Source organism: Salvelinus alpinus, chromosome 22 (assembly GCF_045679555.1).
Source record: "Salvelinus alpinus chromosome 22, SLU_Salpinus.1, whole genome shotgun sequence".
Classification (NCBI taxonomy): Eukaryota; Metazoa; Chordata; class Actinopteri; order Salmoniformes; family Salmonidae; genus Salvelinus; species Salvelinus alpinus.
The window spans coordinates 859707-882021 of NC_092107.1; the positions used below are offsets into that span (position 1 = coordinate 859707).

General features: G+C 41.7%; 2 protein-coding genes across 2 annotated transcripts in view; one reads left to right on the plus strand and one right to left on the minus strand.

The window, feature by feature from the left end:
- LOC139548734 (endothelial cell-selective adhesion molecule-like) overlaps positions 1-13694 on the plus strand; it is a 63285-nt gene extending 49591 nt beyond the window's left edge. The window contains exons 2-7 of the mRNA XM_071358511.1: positions 507-652; positions 4955-5156; positions 5522-5677; positions 12157-12279; positions 12377-12506; positions 12687-13694. Coding sequence (XP_071214612.1) covers positions 507-652; positions 4955-5156; positions 5522-5677; positions 12157-12279; positions 12377-12506; positions 12687-13584 — 1655 coding nt within the window. The 3' untranslated portion in view covers positions 13585-13694. The remainder of the gene's footprint in view (positions 1-506; positions 653-4954; positions 5157-5521; positions 5678-12156; positions 12280-12376; positions 12507-12686) is intronic.
- A 3389-nt stretch (positions 13695-17083) lies between these two features.
- Positions 17084-22303, minus strand: LOC139548735 (isobutyryl-CoA dehydrogenase, mitochondrial-like). The gene is made up of 11 exons (XM_071358513.1): positions 22151-22303; positions 20891-20991; positions 20498-20667; positions 20236-20345; positions 20042-20118; positions 19806-19943; positions 19438-19573; positions 18795-18892; positions 18560-18712; positions 18034-18136; positions 17084-17866 (listed from the first exon to the last, which is right to left on the minus strand). The coding sequence occupies exons 1-11, from the start codon at positions 22263-22265 to the stop codon at positions 17808-17810; spliced, it is 1260 nt and encodes a 419-aa protein (XP_071214614.1). The 5' UTR covers positions 22266-22303; the 3' UTR covers positions 17084-17807.
- Between the last annotated feature and the right edge of the window lie 12 nt (positions 22304-22315).

Here is a 22315-nt window from a genome sequence, read left to right on the forward strand (position 1 = left end):
CTGAAAACAAGCAAGATGTTGTAGCAAACAAGTCATCAGTTGTCGAAGCAACGCCCCCCTCCTTGCAGCAGTAGCACCTGCAGTAAGGAGCATAGGAAAGAACAAAATGTGCGTCTTATATTTAAATTTTTTCAAACTGTTAGTACGGTGACCACAGTTATTTGGCTGACCAATAACCATCATCCAAAATTCCATGACCGTCACAGCCCTAGTGGCAATTGACATCATACTTGTATATAAAACTGAACTGATTAGATTGGAAGAGTTTTGTTGACTGCAATTCGCTCCCTACCCCTTCCTATAACCCTTCAATGTTGGCAGATCTGTGGAAGCAATATGGTGGAAGCTTCACAACTAAATCGCTTATACCTATCCAGAGCCTTCACATCTGCAAACACTGAAGGGTTAGCACGAAGGGGGTAGGGAGTGTATTGGAACCGGCTGTGCGTTGGTGCTGTGTCAGGTGAGTTTTAGTGACTGTGTCTCTGTGTGTTTGCTGTGTCAAGGTGACTCCCAGCGGGTGGAGATGCCCAGGAGAGAGATGGAGGTGGTGAAGGGTCAGATGGTGGTCCTGCAGGCCTGGTACAGCCCCACATCTGATATTGGCAGGAACAGTGTCATCTGGAACTTCATGGCCAACGACTCCAAGCAGGTATGTAAGCCATCTCCTCTTCTTCAGACATGCATGGTTTCCACTAGAGGTCGACCGATTAATCAGCATGGCCGATTTTCAAGTTTTCATAACAATCGGTAATCTGCCTTTTTGGATGCCGATTACATTGCAATCCACGAGGAAACTGTGTGGCAGGCTGATCACCTTTTACACGACTGCAGCGTCAAAAGGACCTTGTGGCTGCAAGAAGCTAAAGTAAGTTGCTAGCTAGCATTAAACGTATAAAAAAACTATCAATCTTCACATAACTACACATGGTTGATGATATTACTTAGGTTAACTAGCTTGTCCTGCGTTGCATATAATCAATGTGTTGCCTGTTAATTTATCATCAAATCACAGCCTACTTCAACTTCGCCAAATGGGTGGTGATTTAACAAAAGCGCATTTGCGAAAAAAGCTGAATCGTTGCACAAATGTACCTAACCATAAACATCAATGCCTTTCTTAAAATCAATACACAGAAGTATATACCTGCATATTTAGTTAAAAAGAAATTAATGTTAGCAGGCAATATTAACTAGGGAAATTGTGTCACTTCTCTTGCGTTCAGTGCAAGCAGAGTCAGAGTATATGCAACAGTTTGGGCCGCCTGGCTCGTTGCGAACTGTGTGAAGACCGTAATTAATATGCCAGAATTTTACATAATTATGACATAACATTGAAGGCAATATTTAGACTTAGGGTTGCCACCCGTTCGATAAAATACGGAACGGTTCCGAATTTCACTGAAATGCAAATTAATTACTTAAAAATCATACAATGTGATTTTCTGGATTTTTGTTTTAGATTCCGTCTCTCACAGTTGAAGTGTACCTATGATAAAAATGACAGACCTCTACATGCTTTGTAAGTAGGAAAACCTGCAAAATCGGCAGTGTATCAAATACTTGTTCTCCCCACTGTATATATATACATACATACATACATACAGTTGAAGTCGGAAGTTTACATACACTTAGGTTGGAGTCATTAAATCTCGTTTTTCAACCACTCCACAAATTTCTTGTTAGCAAACTATAGTTTTGGCAAGTCGGTTAGGACATCTACTTTGTGCATGACACATACTTTTTCCAACAATTGTTTACAGACAGATTATTTCACATATATATCACTGTATCACAATTCCAGTGGGTCAGAAGTTTACATACACTAAGTTGACTGTGCCTTTAAACAGCTTGGGAAATTCCAGAAAATGTCATGGCTTTAGAAGCTTCTGATAGGCTAATTGACATAATTTGAGTCAATTGGATGTGTATCTGTGGATGTATTTCAAGGCCTACCTTCAAACTCAGTGCCTCTTTGCTTGACATCATGGGAAAATCAAAAGAAATCAGCCAAGACCTCAGAAAACAAATTGTAGACCTCCAAGTCTGGTTCATCCTTGGGTGCAATTTCCACACGCCTGAAAGTACCATGTTCATCTGTACAAACAATAGTATGCAAGTATAAACACCATGGAACCACGCAGCCGTCATACTGCTCAGGAAGGAGACGTGTTCTGTCTCCAAGAGATGAACATACTTTGGTGCGAAAAGTGCAAATCAATCCCTGAACAGCAGCAAAGGACCTTGTGAATGTAACAGTATAACTTTAAACCGTCCCCTCGCCCCGACACGGGCGCGAACCAGGGACCCTCTGCACACATCAACAACTGACACCCACGAAGCGTCGTTACCCATCGCTCCACAAAGGCCGCGGCCCTTGCAGAGCAAGGGGAAACCCTACTTAAGTCTCAGAGCAAGTGACGTAACTGATTGAAATGCTAGTAGCGCATACCCGCTAACTAGCTAGCCATTTCACATCCTATATCGACATAACCTGAAAGGCCGCTCAGCAAGGAAGAAGTCACTGCTCCAAAACCGCCATAAGAAAGCCAGACTACGGTTTGCAACTGCACACGGTGACAAAGATTTAACCTTTTGGAGAAATGTCCACTGGTCTGATGAAACAAAAATAGAACTGTTTGACCATAATGACCATCGTTATGTTTGGGGAAAAAGGGGGAGGCTTGCAAGCCGAAAGAACACCATCCCAACCGTGAAGCACGGGGGTGGCAGCATCATGTTGTGGGGGTGCTTTGCTGCAGGAGGGACTGGTGCACTTCACAAAATAGATGGCATCACAAGGAAGGAAAATTATGTGGATATATTGAAGCAACATCTCAAGATTTCATTCAGGAAGTTAAAGCTTGGTCGCAGATGGGTCTTCCAAATGGACAATGACCCCAAGCACACTTCCAAAGTTGTGGCAAAATGGCTTAAGGACAACAAAGTCAAGGTATTGGAGTGGCCATCACAAAGCCCTGACCTCAATCCTATAGAAAATCTGTGGGCAGAACTGAAAAAGCGTGTGCGAGCAAGGAGGCCTACATACCTGACTCGGTTACATCAGCTCTGTCAGGAGGAATGGGCCAAAATTCACCCAACTTATTTTGGGAAACTGGTGGAAGGCTTTCTGAAACGTTTGACCCAAGTTAAACAATTTAAAGGCAATGCTACAAAATACTACTGGGAATGTGATGAAAGAAATAAAAGCTTAAATAAATAATTTTCTCTACTATTATTCTGACATTTCACATTCTTAAAATAAAGTGGTGATCCTACCTAACCTAAAACAGGGAATTTTTACTAGGATTAAATGTCAGGAATTGTGAAAAACTGAGTTTAAATGTATTTGGCTAAGGTGTATGTAAACTACCGACTTCAACTGTATATACATCGGTATCGGCATTGAAAAATCATAATCGGTCGACCTCTAGTTTCCACAGAAACCACTGTTGCTGGATGTTTTCTCATGAACTTTTCCCTGAAGTGTTATGTCTCCCTAGTTGGTGATTAGTTGGTGTGCGGTCTGAAGGAACAGACTTGTGTTGAAGAAGCTGTTGATAAACTGTTGAAGAAGCCGTTTGATTATTTCAGGGCTGGGAGCGGCTCTGCTCAGGTTTCAGACAGTTTTACTTTGTTCACCGAAGTACCGGACCAACCTCCCATTCTCAGTAATCCAATCTCCTTCTAGTAATCCCAGATCTGACCACATCTCACAGGCATTTCAGCCATGCGGCAGGTAGCCTAGTGGTTAGAGGGGCGAGCCAGCAACCCGCGGAATGCAAGTTCGAATCCCGTGTCCAACTGGAAAAAGCTGGTGGGAAGTGAGCTGGCAACTAGAGGGTTGCTGGTATCAAATCCTGGATGCCATTGCCTGCCATTGTGCCCTGAGCAAAGCATTTAACCCCCTACAACAACAGGTGCCCAGTGTGGCAGCCCCCTGCACTTCTCAAAAACCGGTATGTCTGTCTTTTGGAGGACAATAAAGTAATCTTAATTTTAATGGCATGTACAGTGCCTATAGAAATTCTACACCCCCTTGAACTTTTTTTCACATTTTGCTTCCTTAGAATTAAATCTAAAAAGGGATTCAATTAGATTTCTTTCCTATACATCCAGACAACCTCCACTTTCTTTCAAAGTGAAAGAAAGTTATAGTACATTTTCCAAATTAAGAAAAAAAAGAACTGAAGTATCATAATTGGATAAGTCTCCACCCCCCTAAATTAATACTTGGTGGAAGCTCCTTTGGCATCCATTACAGCTGTGAATAATTTTCATTAAGATTCTACTAACTTTGTAACCATATGTCACTAATGGTGTGGTTGTGTTGCGTGTATCTCCTGTATGTTTAGAAAACCTCGATGTGTGTGTGCGTGGCTTCTTCAGTGATTACGATAATCTCAGTAGTTTCACTGGCCATGGCCTGTGAGCTTATCTCTAACAGTCTAAAAATTCTAACTCCCATCTGCACATACATATCAGGATTATCTGAAGGACATTGACTTTTGTTATACGGTAAAATTGTGTGGCTATAGATGGCACCAAAAAAATAGTATATTTTAGTATATATGTATATATATATATATATATATATATATATTTTAGTATATATAATAGTATATATCAGTATTGTATATTTAGAGAACTGGTATTTCTGTAGTTACTTGCATTGGTTTTCATTACAACAAATCCGCTCGTGCAGTGTTGCAAAAATGCTAGTCTCTCTCCTCGACAAGCAACACAAATGCTGGCTTGAAAAAGGCTAACAATATGTAGAGTTTATATACAGTATGCTGTCGCAAATAGAGGGCTTCTATGGAATGGAGTGCTCATCCGGGTAAAATCCTATCATTGCTGACAGTACATTTGGTTCCTGAACTGCGAAAAGGAACACAATATACTGTAGCGGTCCCTATTGTGAAGTATTTCCCTTGTCTGTCTGTATGTGCAGGTCATCTCCTACAGTAACGGTGAGCCAGGGATAGGTAGTCCTGAGTTCAGGAAGCGTGTTGGGTTCAGCCTGTCCATGCCCTCGGCCAATCTCTCCATCTACATCAACAACACCCAGGAGTCAGACTCGGGACGATACTTCTGCAATGTCATCATCCCTGGAGCCGCCGGACTCTCTGGAGAAATGCGCCTTAATGTCAAAGGTACCATCCGGACCGGACGCCTTGTTTCTGGCACTTTCCAAAAATACTCGACTGTTTTTTGGAACAACACTCAGAGATGGAATCACAAAAGTGTAAACTGTACTGCAGTTTGTAAATATGCACTGGGCTGTCTCTATAATATTTTCCTTCAGCTTCAACAGATGGAGAGTGTGTGTTGGCACATTTCCATTACCTTGTGCAGTGTGGCCAGCATTCTTGGAAATACAGTACCCTGTTCAATTGAAATGGATTAATACAATACTTCAGGAGGTCAATTGGGGGTCAATTGTAGTAGACCAAATCCTTTCATTTGTTTCTCTCATAGCTCTTCTGTTGTTTCTAACTATCTGTTCTCTCTCACTCAGTCCCTCCCTCGCCTCCAGTGTGCTTGATGACTGGGTCATCTGTGCTGAACGGCAACGTGACACTGAGCTGTAAGTCCAGCTCGGGCAAACCCATCCCTCAGTACAAGTGGACCAAGAATGCCCCCATGTCAGAGGTCTTCTTTTCCCCCATGCAGAGTGAGTACTCCTTTATATCTGTACCAATAATGTTAGCCAATCACATTACCTCTCTTACTCAGTTAAGTTTAATCATAATATGAGTAGTCCCCATCAAAATGGATTGAATCCTTATTGAATATACACAGAGTAAAAAACATTAAACACCTTCCTAATATTGAGTTGCACCCCTATTTGCCACCAGAACAGCCTCAATTCGTCGGAGCATGGACTCTACAAGGTGTCTAAAGCGTTCCACAGGGATGCTGGCCCATGTTGACTCCAATGCTTCCCACAGTTGTGTCAAGTTGGCTGGATGTCCTTTGGGTGGTGGACCATTTTTGATAGACACAGGAAACGGTTGAGCATGAAAAATCCAGCAGCGTTGCAGTTCTTGACACACTCAAACCGGTGCGTCTGGCACCTACTACCATAACTTGTTCAAAGGCACTTCAATCTTTTGTCTTACCCATTCAGCCTCTGAATGGTACACATACACAATTCATGTTTCAATCGTCTCAATTGTCTCAGGTGACAACAATAAGGGATCATAGCTTTCACCTGGTCAGTATATGTCATGGAAAGAGTTCCTAATGTTTTGTACACTCAGTGTATGTACTGTACTGTATGATATAAGGATTACAAAGGATAGCTCACCTCCATCCATCGCCGATGTATAGCACTCAACCATGTGATGCAGAGTAACCACTACTAACCAGCACTGAAAACACCTGCCACTACTGTGAATTGGTGCAATATCATTTTAGTCAATGCAAGCTGTCATTGTCCTCTTCACAGCAGCTTTATATGGGTTATTGTAGTAAGGAGCCCTGCCTGTCACTAAGATAAGGAGCCCTGCCTGTCACTAAGATCACTAAGATACATTGATAGACTCTAAGTAATACCTAGCTTTTAAATAGCCATTGACATAAGATGGAGATGATTCCAAATGAATAACAAATATATAGTTCAGAGAGCCTATAATTATGATCTTTTTTTTTCCCACTAATTGGTCTTTTGACCAATCAGATCCGCTCCTTTGCCAATAGAAATATAATTGGGCTGACTGTGTAAACACAGCCATAGTATCTCCCATGTTTTTACTGGTAGATCTGTTCAGAAAACCCATTCAGGATGCATTCTCCCATATGGTGTTGTCTCTCCTAACCTTCTCCTCTGGAATGTATTGCCAGGGGTTCGCTTGTTAACTCTGAGTCGGGCTAAATGTTGAGGACAAATGTCATTTAAATCCAGTGATTTAGAAAGTTCTCAATGAATATGTACAGTTTTCATATATAAATAGGACATATGGAATGTCATTTACACAAACACAAGGCAGGTAAAGGTAGAGCACATCCTCCGATAATTCTTATTTAGATATCATTCAATAATTATTTACTTAAAAAAAAAAAAGGCATAGGTTAAGGCCTGATTACAGACTAGTACTAAAACACTTGAAGTAGGCATTCTAGAGTTAAGTCAACAAGTTACTATATCATTGTGTTTACTTGATAGCTACCTACACAAATAGCTAGCTAGAACAAAGTGTTAAGATTTAAAAAAAAAAAAAAAAATTTAATTGGCGATGGGATTACAGATCCTAATTTCTCTCTTTTTTTCACTCTGGTGACTGAGTTTTTTCTTTGAAATGCCACAACATGCATCACTTAATCCTCTTTAAAGAATGGGAAACGTTCACGACGTACACACTGCATGCTCATGTCAGACTTGCCGAGAGCGAGAGAAAAATATTAAATCAAGGTTTATTTTTCTTACTTTACATATGCCTTTTATATTGTATTATTTTGTGAAGATACAGTGGAAACAATTATTGTGAAAGCACCAGCTGTTTCTGAGCAACAATGAGGCTTACACTGATTGACCAAGTATTGGAATAGCTCCTCTTCTGATCTCTGATCCCCTTGCTTGTTCTATAGATTACCCAACAAATAATACACTTTATCTGTTTCACTGCCTTATTGACTCAATGTCCAGGACTGTGGGTTTGAATGCACCACCAAACACACACCGACAAACCTGCAAAATCTCTAGAACACTCTGATCCTCTGTATTTTTCTCTTTGACCTGGCACATGCTCTCTGTGACATTGAGCCTCCACCCATGTGTTCTACTGGCATTCTAAAGGACACAACTGTCGACTGAGCGTAAGGGCTTGGTATTATCAAACTCAAGTGATCATTTTGATTGTTTTGGTCCAGCAGTAGCAGTAGGCAAATTATTTTCTGCTACTGAAAAATTTGGCAAGTTTCAGTTGTTTATGGTAGTAACTTTGTCAGTGGTGGCACATTGCTTAGCCTAAATTGCCCGTATGGAACAAGAGATGTGATTTACAACACCATGTGACCTGATCCTACCTACTGTAGAAACATTGAAGTTGTTATTATAAAATTAGTCTTTGTTTTTATTTTATTATATTAAAAACCAAGCTTATGTAAATGATTATCTTTCGTAATGCTATACCAACCTAACTGAAAATGTAATCTTGCTTATTTAACATTTGACATGTCCATACATGGCTCGCACATGATGCAACACAATTTAGCCTAATGTAGCCTATGTAAGGTATTTTCTACTTATGAAAGTGCTGTGTAAGAATTCCATATTGAAGCCAATTACCTACTTACAATGTAGACTACATACATTTTTTACATATTTAGCAAAAAACTACATACATTTTTGTTATTGCTATTATGGCCTATTAGGTCACTGTTGGTTTCGGAAAAAAAGAACTATACTCCACAAATCACAATAGACTAAGACGAACATTCATGCCCTCCCACTGAATTGGAGTGCATGACAACACACAACGTCAAAGACCGTGCGTGACTTGAAGCCACCACATATTAGCTATTGATTGGTCAAGCCCTTGCCACACCTACAACTTCTTCATTCATCAAAAGCCAGACCTTTTACGACACCTCCAGGTATTTCATCCTGCCGTGAAAATGGCAACAATATTTTCTGACACACCCCATGAGCTATTTTAGTTTGTCAATACAGCGAGCTTCCCTCACATAATCAGCATGTCTCTCTCGCTTCATTCTAAGATGCTGTGTTTCTATTGTTCCTGGTCTCTACTTCTCTCCTGCCTCTGTCTCATCACTCTTTTCTTGCAAACTTTTGCAGCTATCAACACCTTACAACTCCCTTCTAAGGGCTAGGGGTTGATGTCTCTCTTCCCTAATCACTCTCTGCACCAGCCCTTCTTCTCTCAGTCACTATCTCTGCCACTTTTCTATCCTACATGACCACAGAATGGAGAGCCTGCCCCTCGCCCTTGCTTGTTCTAGGGTTCATGGGTAAGGGTTTCACACATACATCCTCAACCCATCACAACCCCCCTAGGACTCAGAAGCCTGTAGAGCCCCACAGCCTATATAATGTTAGATCTCGCCGGCTTGTAGTCCTAAAAAACGGAAATTAGTTACCTCTGGTTTGTTCAGCCATTCCTATAGGGGAATTAATGAGGAAGGAATGGGGTTTTGGGATAAATGCCAAAAATAAGGTCTGAGGTTAACACAGGCTTAGGAGATCTTATACCTTTTGTTCTATGATATATCAGTCAGTTAACATGACCTTTATTAATTATGAAGCCTTTATGTGCATTAGGTGCTTGTTTTGATTAAATAAGTACTTCAACATTCACAATAGTGGCATTAGCTGACAGCTGACAATGTTTATCTCATAGAACAAACTGTATAAAATATCCTGAGCCTGTGTTTACCACAGACCTTATTTTTTGACGTTTATCCAAAAACCCACCAAAAAACCCATTCATCCCTCCATAGGCATTGGCCAATGAGCCATGGCGGAGTTTGTGCCTACAAAAAGATGCTATTGCTCTCTATAATCTTGCTGGTGTCACCCCAACCCCCCCGTCCCCAGGTAAACTCCCCTGACCCACCACTGGACAGACACAGATATAAAGTTGAACCTTTAGAAGAATTGTATATGTTATTCATCCAAAGGTATGTCTTTATTAATCCTCACCAATGACTTTGCCTTGAATACATCTGCACATCTGCATTGCCCTTTATAAACTCAGTCGATCTGAGATTACATGTCTTTGACAAGGCTGGTTAGACTTGCGTGATATAAAATGTTTCCTTTAGTATGGATCAACTGATACGAGCCCTTGGCCCTTAGACATCTGGCCTGAAGATGAAACTACTTCATAACATAGCAACCACTATACTGTAGGTTAACCTCTTCATAACATGCTCAAATAACATAATATAAAAGTACGAAAGTCCACAGTAATCAATATGCTAATATAAAATAAATGGTAAATGACTGTAAAGGTAACAATGAAGTCAAGTAGTGAATGTAAAGGCTACATATCAAGGCCATAGAGAAAGAGAAAGCCTGGACTTTCGCACAATGGCTGTCATTGGTCCATTGCATCAAATGACACATTCAATACTATGATTGCAAGGTCCACTCTGCTGCGTTTGCTGAGATCATTGAGCTTTAATTTAATCCAGAATAAGTGTTTTGTTTTTGTCTTGTACGTAGACTAAGATTGTGTCTTAACATTCTGAATATGTATGAAACATGAAGGTGCACAAATACTGTGAGTTTGTTTGTGTGTTCTTGCGTTCTTAGATCTTTCCAGTAGACATGTTTGTGATAGTCACTTGCTACTGTAGTTAGTACTGTAGTTAGTTATTTCATGGTTTGATTTCAGTGTATTTTGATCAGTACAATACTTTCTTGGTATATAGAGATTGGTGATGTCTTTGGATCTTGATTGCAGTGCAATTTAGAAAATCTGCTAAATTTAAGAATGGGCGGATCTGTCGTTAATCTGTAGCAATTCTGTCTGGCTCCTCTGGGTTACTAATGTCAGGTGCCTATTATACACACCTATAGGCACGTCCATCCACAAATGATATCTTCTCCAAGAGGTTTTGTTTATTCTGAAATTTAAAGTATGAGTTGGCAGTAGCACCGTTGCTTTGCAGAGTTTGTGTGCTTTGCGTGCCTAATGATTTGCCCCCACCCTCCCAGAGAGAACAGCAGATGGTGCATGCTGAGGTTATCAAACAAGAATCCCAGCCAGCAGTTCATTCCTAGACTTTGGGACAGGGACAAACAGCTGTTTGTCACAATGAAAATTTAGGACAGAGGACATCATTCGCCATAGTTTATTTATAGGATTTTCTAGTCTGGTTATTAGTAAAGGTATTGACTTCATATTGTGAACTTTAGCTTCTCTGCTTGAGTTGAGCTGGTTGAGTCACTGGGTTGTTTTGATTCTCCATTTATGATATGCCTCAGAATATATGATGAAGATATATCTATTTGTTTTCCCCCTTGATCCTTTATATTGGTATATATGGGTAGAGGCCCCAGCCACCCAAGTCATAGATGGTTCTATCTGCCACTGCACAGCAAGCGGTACCGTTGCACCAAGTCTGGAACCAACAGGACCCTGAACAGCTTCTACCTCCAAGCCATAAGACTGCTAAATAGTTAGCCTATTTTGACTCATCACATTCTGCTGCTACTGCTTATTATCTATCCTGTTGCCTAGTCACTTTACCCCTACCCATATGTACATATCTATCTCAATTACCTCATACCCCTGCACATTGACTCAGTACTGGTACCCCAGTATATAAAGTTTAAAGTTAGCGTTACTCATTGTGTATTTATTCCTTGTGTTATCTTTATATTATTAATAAATTTTTCTCTCTGCATTGTTGGAAAGGGCCCGTAAGTAAGCATTTCACTGTTAGTCTACACCTGTTGTTTATGACGCATGTGACAAATAAAATGCTATTTAATTTGAAAACACATCTGATGAAAATATTCTCTTGTGACGTTTCCAATCGGATTTTGAGGGGATTTGCTTGATAAGAGCTGCCCCACATGTTTATTATTCTCTAGTGCCCCCAGTGCTACATACTTACAATAGAGCATCCCCACGCCAGCTATGACAAGTGGACCACAGCAACTAGGATTATGTCAACTGATGAAGTCCAGCTGTGAAAAGCCACAGGTTCTGATTCATCATTGTTGAGACTCCTTGTCTGGTGTTTAACCATTTGCTAGTGAGGTCTCTCCATACAACCTCATTATTTATGCCCGGGACAGAAAGGAGTGATATCATCAAAGAGGATCTGTACTTGTATAAAGAAAACCAACAGCCCATCCCACTGGGCACACACTGGTTGAATCAACATTGTTTCCACGTGGAATAGACATTGAATTGACATCTGTGCCCAGTCGGATTTGACTCCCTAGGACCAGGATACCCCTCAATACTTATAGCTTCAGAACCAAGAGAATATTGTACTTAGAGTGTGTAGTCTAATTATGTTTGTATACATACTGTAGCTACCCTTGTGTTACCTAGTGTAACTGTCAACATTACTGTCGATGGAGATTGTGTATAACGTTCTGTGCACTGTACAGTACATGAATATGTTCTTGATGTAGAGCCAAGAGTGTGTAACACTGTCTTTCTCTTTCAGATGAGAGGCAAGGCACCCTCAGGCTGAGTAACCTCACTAAGAGCATGTCAGGGAAATATGTGTGCCGAGCTAGCAACACTGCCGGCTCTGACACTTGCTCTATCAACCTGGAGGTCTTCACCTGTATGTATAGGAAGTAAACACACATAATCTCATACTAGTATATACAGACTGCTCTTGTTTCCTGTTCTAATCCTCTCTGTGGTGTCCTCTTCCACAGCCTCTAATGCTGGAGCGATTGTTGCTGCTACTCTGGGGTCCATCGTGGCACTGGTAGCCATCATACTCTTCCTCATCTTCATACTGAGGAGGAGAGACCACGAAGAGGAGGAGCTAGCCAATGATATCAAGTGAGATTTTGTCATTGGAAAACAGGTACAGTTGTTAAACATCACAGGATGTACAACTACTAGTACTCCACCATGGACAGTGTTCTAATTCAGTTTCTGCAGGTTGGTGATTGGAGGATGTGTGTAGCATGTGATATGATCTTGGTTTGTGTTTTCTCATTGGCTGTCTATCCATTACAGGGAGGATGCCCAGGCACCCAAGCGTGTTTCCTGGGCAAAGAGCGGCACAGGCTCAGACATTCTCTCCAAAAATGGCACGCTGTCCTCCATAGCCACGAGCCCGCATCTACGAGACCCCCAGCAGCCCAACAACTTCCGCTACCCCTACCCCACTGCTCCGGCCTCTGACACAGGCTCTGTGCTCAACGCCTACCGCCTTCGGCCTGGAGAGCCCAACCCCCTGCAGGGCCTCCCAGGGTACATCAGTGGCACACCTCCACCCAGGCACACCAGACCCCTCTGTGTTGCAAACAACATTGATGCCACCTCTCCACACAGGCACAGTGAAAATTCGAACCACATCAGTGGGACTCTACCCCCTGGCCTTACCCGTCCCCTCAGCACTAGTATCATTGTTGACACCCCTCCCCATGGGTTCAGTCAACCCCCCAGTCCTAACCATGTTGGTGTCACCTCTCCACATGGGCACAGCAGACCCACTAGTTCTAACAACATTGGTACCCCCTCCCCATATGGGAACAGTCAACCCCCAAGTTCTAACAATATCGGTGCCCCCTCTCCACATGGGCACAGCAGACCACCAAGCTCGAACCACATTGGCGGTAGCGCTCCACACAGGCACAGTCGACCTCCCAGTTCCAAGCACAGTCGACCCCCCAGTTCTAACCACAGCCGACCTCCCAGCATCAGTAGCATACCTCACTATGGACACAGCAGAACCTCCAGTTCCAACGGTGCCCCACCCGGTCACATGGTCACAGACCCCGACAAGACTGAGAGGGCCCAGCCCCAGGTGCCACGCCCTCTCACCTCGCCAATCAGCTCCACCACCCTGGCCCGTATAGGTGCTGTGCCCGTCATGGTGCCCGCTCAGAGCCAGGCTGGATCACTGGTATAGCCCACTGGAGTGTCTCACGTTTTACTTTTGAACACAAACTGAAGCAAATGGATAAAGACTTCCTCAAAGGCTATAGAGAGAAGGATTTGCTACAAATTAAAATCACTTTTTTTATTGCAGTTGTTCAAAGTAGAATGAAGAACTCATGCTAAAGAAGACAAATGAGAAAATATGACACTTGTGGAATCTACACTATTCAAGTCTGCACAAGTTAAGACTTGTTTTATTATTTTTGTTTTCAAATGCCATGATCAGATTCTTTAAGGTTAAAACAAGGCCTATTCTCAAAAAAAATATTTGTGAACAAGTTGTTTGTGAATCCATATATTTGACAGTTTTGACCTAGTCGTGGCCAAAAGTTTTGAGAATGACACAAATATTAATTTCCACAAAGTTTGCTGCGTCAGTGTCTTTAGATATTTTTGTCAGATGTTACTATGGAATACTGCAGTATAATTACAAGCATTTCATAAGTGTCAAAGGCTTTTATTGACAATTACAGGAAGTTGATGCAAAGAGTCAATATGTGCAGTGTTGACCATTCTTTTTCAGGACCTCTGCAATCCGCCCTGGCATGCTGTCAATTAACTTCTGGGCCACATCCTGACTGATGGCAGCCTATTCTGCAATAATCAATGCTTGGAGTTTGTTTATAATTTGTGGGTTTTGTTTGTCCACCCGCCTCTTGAGGATTGACCAGAAGTTCTCAATGGGATTAAGGTCTGAGGAGTTTCCTGGCCATGGACCCAAAATATCGATGTTTTGTTCCCCGAGCAACTTAGTTATCACATTTGCCTTATGGCAAGGTGCTCCATCATGCTGGAAAAGGCATTGTTCGTCACCAAACTGTTCTTGGATGGTTGGGAGAAGTTGCTCTCGGAGGATGTGTTGGTACTATTCTTTATTCATGGCTGTGTTCTTAGGCAAAATTGTGAGTGAGCCCACTCCCTTGGCTGAGAAGCAACCCCACACATGAAGGGTCTCATGATGCTTTACTGTTGGCATGACACAGGACTGACGGTAGCGCTCACCTGGTCTTCTCCGGACAAGCTTTTTTTCCAGATGCCCCAAACAAACGGAAAGGGGATTCATTAGAGAAAATGACTTTACCCCAGTCCTCAGCAGTCCAATCCCTGTACCTTTTGCAGAATATCAGTCTGTCCCTGATGTTTTTCCTGGAAAGAAGTGGCTTCTTTGCTGCCCTTCTTGACACCAGGCTATCCTCCAAAAGTCTTCACCTCACTGTGCGTGCAGATTTAGAGGTCGACCGATTATGATTTTTCAACGCCGATACCGATTATTGGACGACCAAAAAAAGCCGATACCGATTAATCAGCCTATTTTATTTATTTGTAATAACAATTACAACAATACTGAATGAACACTTATTTTAACTTAATATAATACATCAATAAAATCAATTTATCCTCAAATAATGAAACATGTTCAATTTGGTTTAAATAATGCAAAAACAAAGTGTTGGAGAAGAAACTAAAAGTGCAATATGTGCTATGTAAGAAAGCTAACGTTTCAGTTCCTTGCTCAGAACATATGAAAGCTGGTGGTTCCTTTTAACATGAGTCTTCAATATTCCCAGGTAAGAAGTTTTAGGTTGTCGTTATTATAGGAATTATAGGACTATTTCCCTCTATACCATTTGTATTTCATTAACCTTTGACTATTGGATGTTCTTATAGGCACTTTAGTATTGCAAGTGTAACAGTATAGCTTCCGTCCCTCTCCTTGCTCCTCCCTGGGCTCGAACCAGCAACACAACGACAACAGCCACCATCGAAGCAGCGTTACCCATGCAGAGCAATGCCTAGTTAAATAAAGGTATAAAAAAATAATTATATATATTTTTTAATCGGCGCCCAAAAATACCGATTTACGATTGTTATGAAAACTTGAAATCGGCCCTAATTAATCGGCCATTCCGATTAATCGGTCGACCTCTAGTGCAGATGCACTCACACCTGCCTGCTGCTATTCCTGAGCAAGCTCTGTACTGGTGGTGCCCCGATCCCGCAGCTGAATCAACTGTAAGAGACGGTCCTGGCGCTTGCTGGACTTTCTTGGGCGCCCTGAAGCCTTCTTCACAACAATTGAACCGCTCTCCTTGAAGTTCTTGATGATCTGATAAATGGTTGATTTAGGTGCAATCTTACTGGCAGCAATACCATTGCCTGTGAAGCCCTTTTTGTGCTTCCTTGCAGGTAACCATGATTGACAGAGGAAGAACAATGATTCCAAGCACCACCCTCCAGTCTGTTATTCGAACTCAATCCGCATGAGTGATCTTCAGCCTTGTCCTCGTCAACACTCACACCTGCGTTAATGAGAGAATCACTGACATGTCAGGTGGTCCTTTTGTGGCAGGGCTGAAATGCAGTGGAAATGTTTTGGGGGGATTCAGTTCATTTGCATGGCAAAGAGGGACTTTGCTATTACAGTAATCCCTCGTTTATCGCGGGGGTTACGTTCCGAAAATGACCCGCGATAAGTGAAATCCGCGAAATAGAAAACTTTTTTTTTTTTTACAATTAGCAACTATTACATGTATACAAATACAGTGACTCACGTGTAGGCCGTTTCACTGCTCTTCAGACTGGGCCGCTGCATCCTGACTGCGCTCTGCAGTGTTCTCTTCTTCTGAAGCCCGCGGTGCAGGTGTGTTTGTTCGGGAGAAGAACATAGTGATAGGCAGCTGTTGTCGCTCTTTTTTCTTCTTTGCAAAAAGATCCTTGTACACCGACATGCCACCATCGATTACGTTGGAGAACTGTAATGAACGGCTCATCAAAGGGTCCCATTCCTCAGCTACTCGCTTAAGTTCAGTGGCCATTCGCACCATGGTTGCTAAGCGACCAAGCGTTAGTCCTTCCTTCCTTCCTGGCCAACTTAATGTAAATTTGCCAAGCTGTTTTATGTACGTACACATAACTGCACGAGACGACAAAATGATAGCACAATTCGTAGCATGTTTTGATACAAGAAGCGGGAGTGAGTTTTTAGCGAATCAGAATGCAGAGCACAATGCACCAAAAAAAAAAAAAAAATGCATTATGAAAATCCGCGAAATAGCGAATCCGCGATAAGTGAACCGCGAAGTGGCGAGGGATCACTGTAATTGCAATTCATCTGATCACTTTTCATAACATTCTGGAGTATATGCAAATTGGCATCATACAAACTCGGGCAGCAGAATTTGTGAAAATTAATATTTGTGTCACTCAACTTTTGGCCATGACTTTATATACACCAGTTACAACAATTGACGAGGGTTTGCCTGGAGAGAATGTGTGCTCATCATGTTGACACTAAGCACATTACTGCTCATAGAAATGTAAAGCATTCTTCTCAGGCCAACTGTTCATGTGGAGTTGTGATCACCCCAGTAGAACAGGCCATTTTATAGAATTTCATACTCATATGACTGGAAATGTTTAAAGACAGTGTCAACCCATACTTGTATCTAATAAGAACGACTTACAGAATATTTGTGGTTTTATGACATTTATGATGTACACAGAGAATATATCACTAATCTCAATTAGGTAGCTGGAACGTATAATTTGTCAATGACTGAGATCTGGGTTTTAAATATTCTTCCCTTAACGGCTAAAGGTCTAGTACAGTCAATCGTGAGTTCCTGTGTTTTGAGGTTGGAATACTGTGAAATTATAATGGCCATTTAGTGTAAGAGCTGTTTGAGAAATTGGTCATTGTTTTCAATAAAACATTTGCAACATTGTTATCCAGAAATTATTTGATAGAGATACAGCTGCATTGTACCTTTAAAACATGGTTCTTATAATGCAGTACCAAATATTTTATAAAACCTCAGTCATCCAACCCACCTAGATGATACATTTAATTGTGTTTTATGATTAAACTGAAACATGAAAACCAAACGTTGCCGCCATAACTGAATGTGCAGGAGAGGCTGTGATGTCATCGAACTAATCATCTGATATAGATAACCAAAAACCTTCACCCCAATACTGATCCACAAAATACGACATATCTAATATGGTTCCACTTCCATATCCCTCAATGAGCAGCTGTTATTCCACAAACAGGAAAGGACCTAATTATAGTTTTCCCCCTATAAAAGTGGGGTTCAAGACACTTGAGGGATACAGTCAAACAACAAGAAGCCTGCCGCCACACCATCCCTTCAAGACAGGAGAAAGTCCAGTTTTGGCCAGCCCATGGCATATTTATCCAGACTCTGACAGTAAACTTCTGGCAATTATCATCCGCATCACTTCATTTGTTCCTGAAAGAGAAAATATAAAAGGGTAAATCAGTAATTTGTCAATGCAACAGTGGCTAGTGATCACAAGTTTATAAAGATGTGTGTGCCATTAAAATACTGAACCATTACATTATAAAGCACAATTTCACAAGGACAGCTTTGTCATAGTAAGAGCGGTGTATACACACCCTCCAGTATCTGGTGTACTCTGATGTCCCGGACAAACTGCTGAACAGCGTAGTCTTTCAGGTAACCGTATCCACCATGCATCTGGAGTGCCTGGTTACAGATCTGTTGAGAGAGAGCAGAGATACCGATGTGTGTGAAAGATGTGCAGCTACAGCTGATAACTAGACTTCTACATCATTACCAGTGCGTAAAAGGAGACCACTTACTGTAAAACATTGAGTCTCCAACATGCACTGGTCCTTTTTAATGGTTGGGCATCGTTTCACAGTTTAGCAAAGAAACACTGGCCTACAATACGCTCTGGGTCCCAAAAAAAAGTGTCATTGTGCTGCAGTGGAATTCCACTGCACCTCTCTCTACCTTGCGTTGAATGACTGATCCCTACATGTCAAAACGCAAGTCTGCTGCAGTTGAAACAAATACACTTCCAGGCTAATAGCTAGCTAATGGAAGTTTTACAGTAAATACTCAAATAACACAGTATCCCTAAGAACCATTTTAAAGAGGAACAACGAATTGACTCACGTTGAAGCACTCGTCAGTGACAAAGAGTTTGGCCATGGAGCAGAGGGACACAGCGTCAGACCTGCCCTCCTGCAGTGCCAGGGCAGCCTCACGCACCAACAGACGCGACGCCACTAGCTTGGTGGCCATCTCTGCCAACTTAAACTGCAGGAACTACAAAAGGAACCCAGAGGGAAACCGTCAAACACAGTATCACTAAAGGTCTTTCCCAATTCAAAGCTGATGGAATGTTTACCTGGTTGCTTGAGAGGGTCTCTCCAAACTGCTTGCGTACTAACAGGTGATCTCTCGCTAGCTGTACACATGCATGGGCCGCCCCAAGAGAACAAGATGCTGCAGGCAGATAATGCACAGTAAGTTAATGTAGCAGACACCTGAGCCTTGGTTGTGTTTTCAAAACGTGAGAAGTAAATGGGTTAAGCAAAAAAACACACATATACATACACATATATATACAGTGGGGAGAACAAATATTTGATACACTGCCGATTTTGCAGGTTTTCCTACTTACAAAGCATGTAGAGGTCTGTAATTTTTATCATAGGTACACTTCAACTGTGTATATATATATATATATATATAAAATGCAAATTAATTACTTAAAAATCATACAATGTGATTTTCTGGATTTTTGTTTTAGATTCCGTCTCTCACAGTTGAAGTGTACCTATGATAAAAATTACAGACCTCTACATGCTTTGTCAGTAGGAAAACCTGCAAAATCGGCAGTGTATCAAATACTTGTTCTCCCCACTGTATATACACACACATACACATATATACATATATATATGTATATATACACACACATACATATGCCCATCAAATAACAAACCATTAAATAACCAACCAAAAAGGTAAAACTTTTGCCACCTCACCAATATTGATCCTGCCTCCATTCAGGCCTCTCATAGCGATGTTAAAGCCCTGTCCCTCCTGACCCAGCCGACTGGTCACTGGGACATGGCAGTCCTCTAAGATCACTGCTCTGGTTGGCTGAGAGTTCCATCCCACCTGTAGAGAGAGAGAACAGAGGCCTCCGTTGGAGAATCACTGCATCCCTCAGGGCTTCAACACAACTATGACTCAACTATGCCCCCTTGTGGGCATGGCTTCACTTAGACTTGTGGAAATGAACTATATACCATGTAAGTTTGTAGGCTCCTGCTTCACAGTTTATTAGACATAAGGATTGTATTAAAAATAACCAACTTAAGACTATCAACATCAATCAAATGCCAGCTACCTTCTTCTCCTTCTTGCCAAAGCTGAGTCCTGGAGTGTCTTTCTCCACCACCACACAGGAGATCCCCTTGGGACCTTTCCCTCCCGTCCGACACATTACTATGTACACGTCTGTGTCTCCTCCTCCACTGATGAAGGCCTGCAGCAGGACAAACACAGTGAGAGCGATACCTTCACTTTATATCACAATTTATTCTTTCATATCAGCTACAGTAAGGAGATGAATAAAAACAGTACCTTGGACCCATTGAGGACATAATGGTCTCCTTCCAACTTTGCAGTAGTGAGTAACGAAGCAGCATCACTGCCACTGCCTGAAACATGAACGGGAAATGAGATTTAAAAAGACAAAGGATAGCCACACTATACAGGTTCATGGTGTCAATGCATGACGCCATCACATAATAGAAAAATTAGGACAAAATACCAACCTGGCTCAGTCAGACAATAAGAGGCAAACTTGTCCATCGTACAAAGCTCAGGGCAGTACTTCTCCCTCTGTTCAGTGTTGCCGAAGGTGTCAATCATCCAGTTACACATGCTGCACAGAAATGAGCATCTATTAATGAACACCTGATACTTACTCCTGCTTTCAATTAATATCTAGTCAATTGTCTATATGTGATGTTTGGTGCATCTCTTGAGCAGACACTTGAGAGGTTGTGGTGATTGCTGGCATTTGCCACGCCTTACTTGTGAATGCTGAGGTAGGCTGTGGTGCTAACGCAGCCTGTCGATAAGGCCTCAAAGATGAGTGAGGTGTCCAGACGAGACAGGCCAGATCCCCCCACCTCCGGCTGTACATAGATTCCCCCAAACCCCAGCTGGGCAGCCTTACGCAAGGTCTCCACCGGGAAGATTTCCTGAACAATGAAAGTTGCTTTTTACGTTCATACAAATGCCCTCTCACAAAAAAAGGGGTTTAGTGATTGCAGAGGAGGCTGGTGGGAGGAGCTAATGGCTGGAATGGCATTCATGGATAGGAGTCAAACAGGTAGTTTCCATGTTTGATACTGTTCCATTTATTCCATTGACATGTATGTGTTGAAAGGGAATAGCTAAACAAGCTGCACTGCACAGTAATACCTTTTCATCCCACTCAGCCATGTGTGGAGACATTTCATTTGCTGCGAAGTCAAAGGCCATCTTCTGAAACTCTTTCTGTTCATCACTGAGGCCATGAGCAGCTGCAAGGAGGGAGTTACGAATAGAGTCATACAGGTGTAACAGTTGTTAAAGTACAGTGTTAATTTCACCAGGTTCAAATATTAATATTTTGTTTTGTTATTATGCATGCCTGCATCCTGGGACTAGGGGAGTGTGTACTTACATTTTGCCCTGCGTGCTCGTGCTCAAATCATTTTGATGCACTATGAGAGGTAGACACGCTTTTTCTGTCGTCTTCAGAAAAGTTTGATTATTTTAAGTACAAAGTCATACACAGTGTTTTGTTCATGAATAATGTTGTATATTTAGAGGTTACTCATAAGTGGATGGTATTTTTAAGATGCACTTGTAACTGTAGTTTTTAGAATGATATTAACATTCTGAATTCAACATGTGGTTAATAGCTAGCTAAGGTATTAGCAGGCTATTTATTGTATGTGTGAACGATGGCTAGCTCTTCAAATGATCCCAGTCCCTTGTATTGTGCATCTGTTGTAATAAGAGGCTACGATTCGCAGAACATATGTGCTTTACAAATGTTTTATTTTCTTTTGGATGCAGATGCAGGATGCAAATAGTGAATTCTGCTTAATTAAAACAACCTGATCTCCAAAGTCCACGTCTAGTCTCAATCAACCACACACAACGCAGAGTTATAGCGGTGCAGTACAGGGCACATATTGCATAAAACCTAGCAGTGTTAAGAATAGAGTCACGCAGGGCACATACCGCATAAAGCCTAGCGGTGTTAGACAATGGTAGTATTGTAGAGTACGGCATAATTACCAGAATCATTTTAAACACTTTTATATGAAGATAAATAGTTGAAACAACCATTGAACATGACACACACATCACACGTGCCCTTCTACTTTAGCTGCAAAATAATGATTGACCACCAGAGGTTGTTACATAGCTAGTTGGGTAGTACAGTATAACGTTACCAACAGAGGTCAATATGACTAAGTAGTACATAAGTAGCAATGCATTTCTGGAAAATGCACACTTAGCAATGAAAAAGACACTTTATGCAGTAATTTACCTACTAGTCAGCTAACTAGTTTAGCGAGCAATTCTGCTCATAACCAACTAACTCATGTTAACGCGTCAGATGACTAGCAGTGCAAGTCCGCATTACTCTACCAACGATTTGAAACCCAAAATGCTCATGGAACTTACGGTCAACGCATGACGCTATTCCTCGTCTCTTTTCGCTGTTCGATATTAAACGACATCTTCTGCCAATGCATAAACTCAGTCTGGCAACTCTAGAGAACGTTCCAACGGCCGCCATGTTGGTCACTGGTTATATCACGCTGCTGCTGTAGGGAAATGTAGTTCCGT

Coding starts and splice junctions, on each gene's coding strand:
- LOC139548735 (XM_071358513.1), bottom strand. CDS start 22,265: ATGGCGGCCGTTGGAACGTTCTCTAGAGTTGCCAGACTGAGTTTATGC. Junction 20,668..20,890: donor TGGCTGAGTGGGATGAAAAG/GTATTACTGTGC, acceptor TTCATTGTTCAG/GAAATCTTCCCGGTGGAGAC. Junction 18,893..19,437: donor TGGAGGCAGGATCAATATTG/GTGAGGTGGCAA, acceptor ATCTGCCTGCAG/CATCTTGTTCTCTTGGGGCG.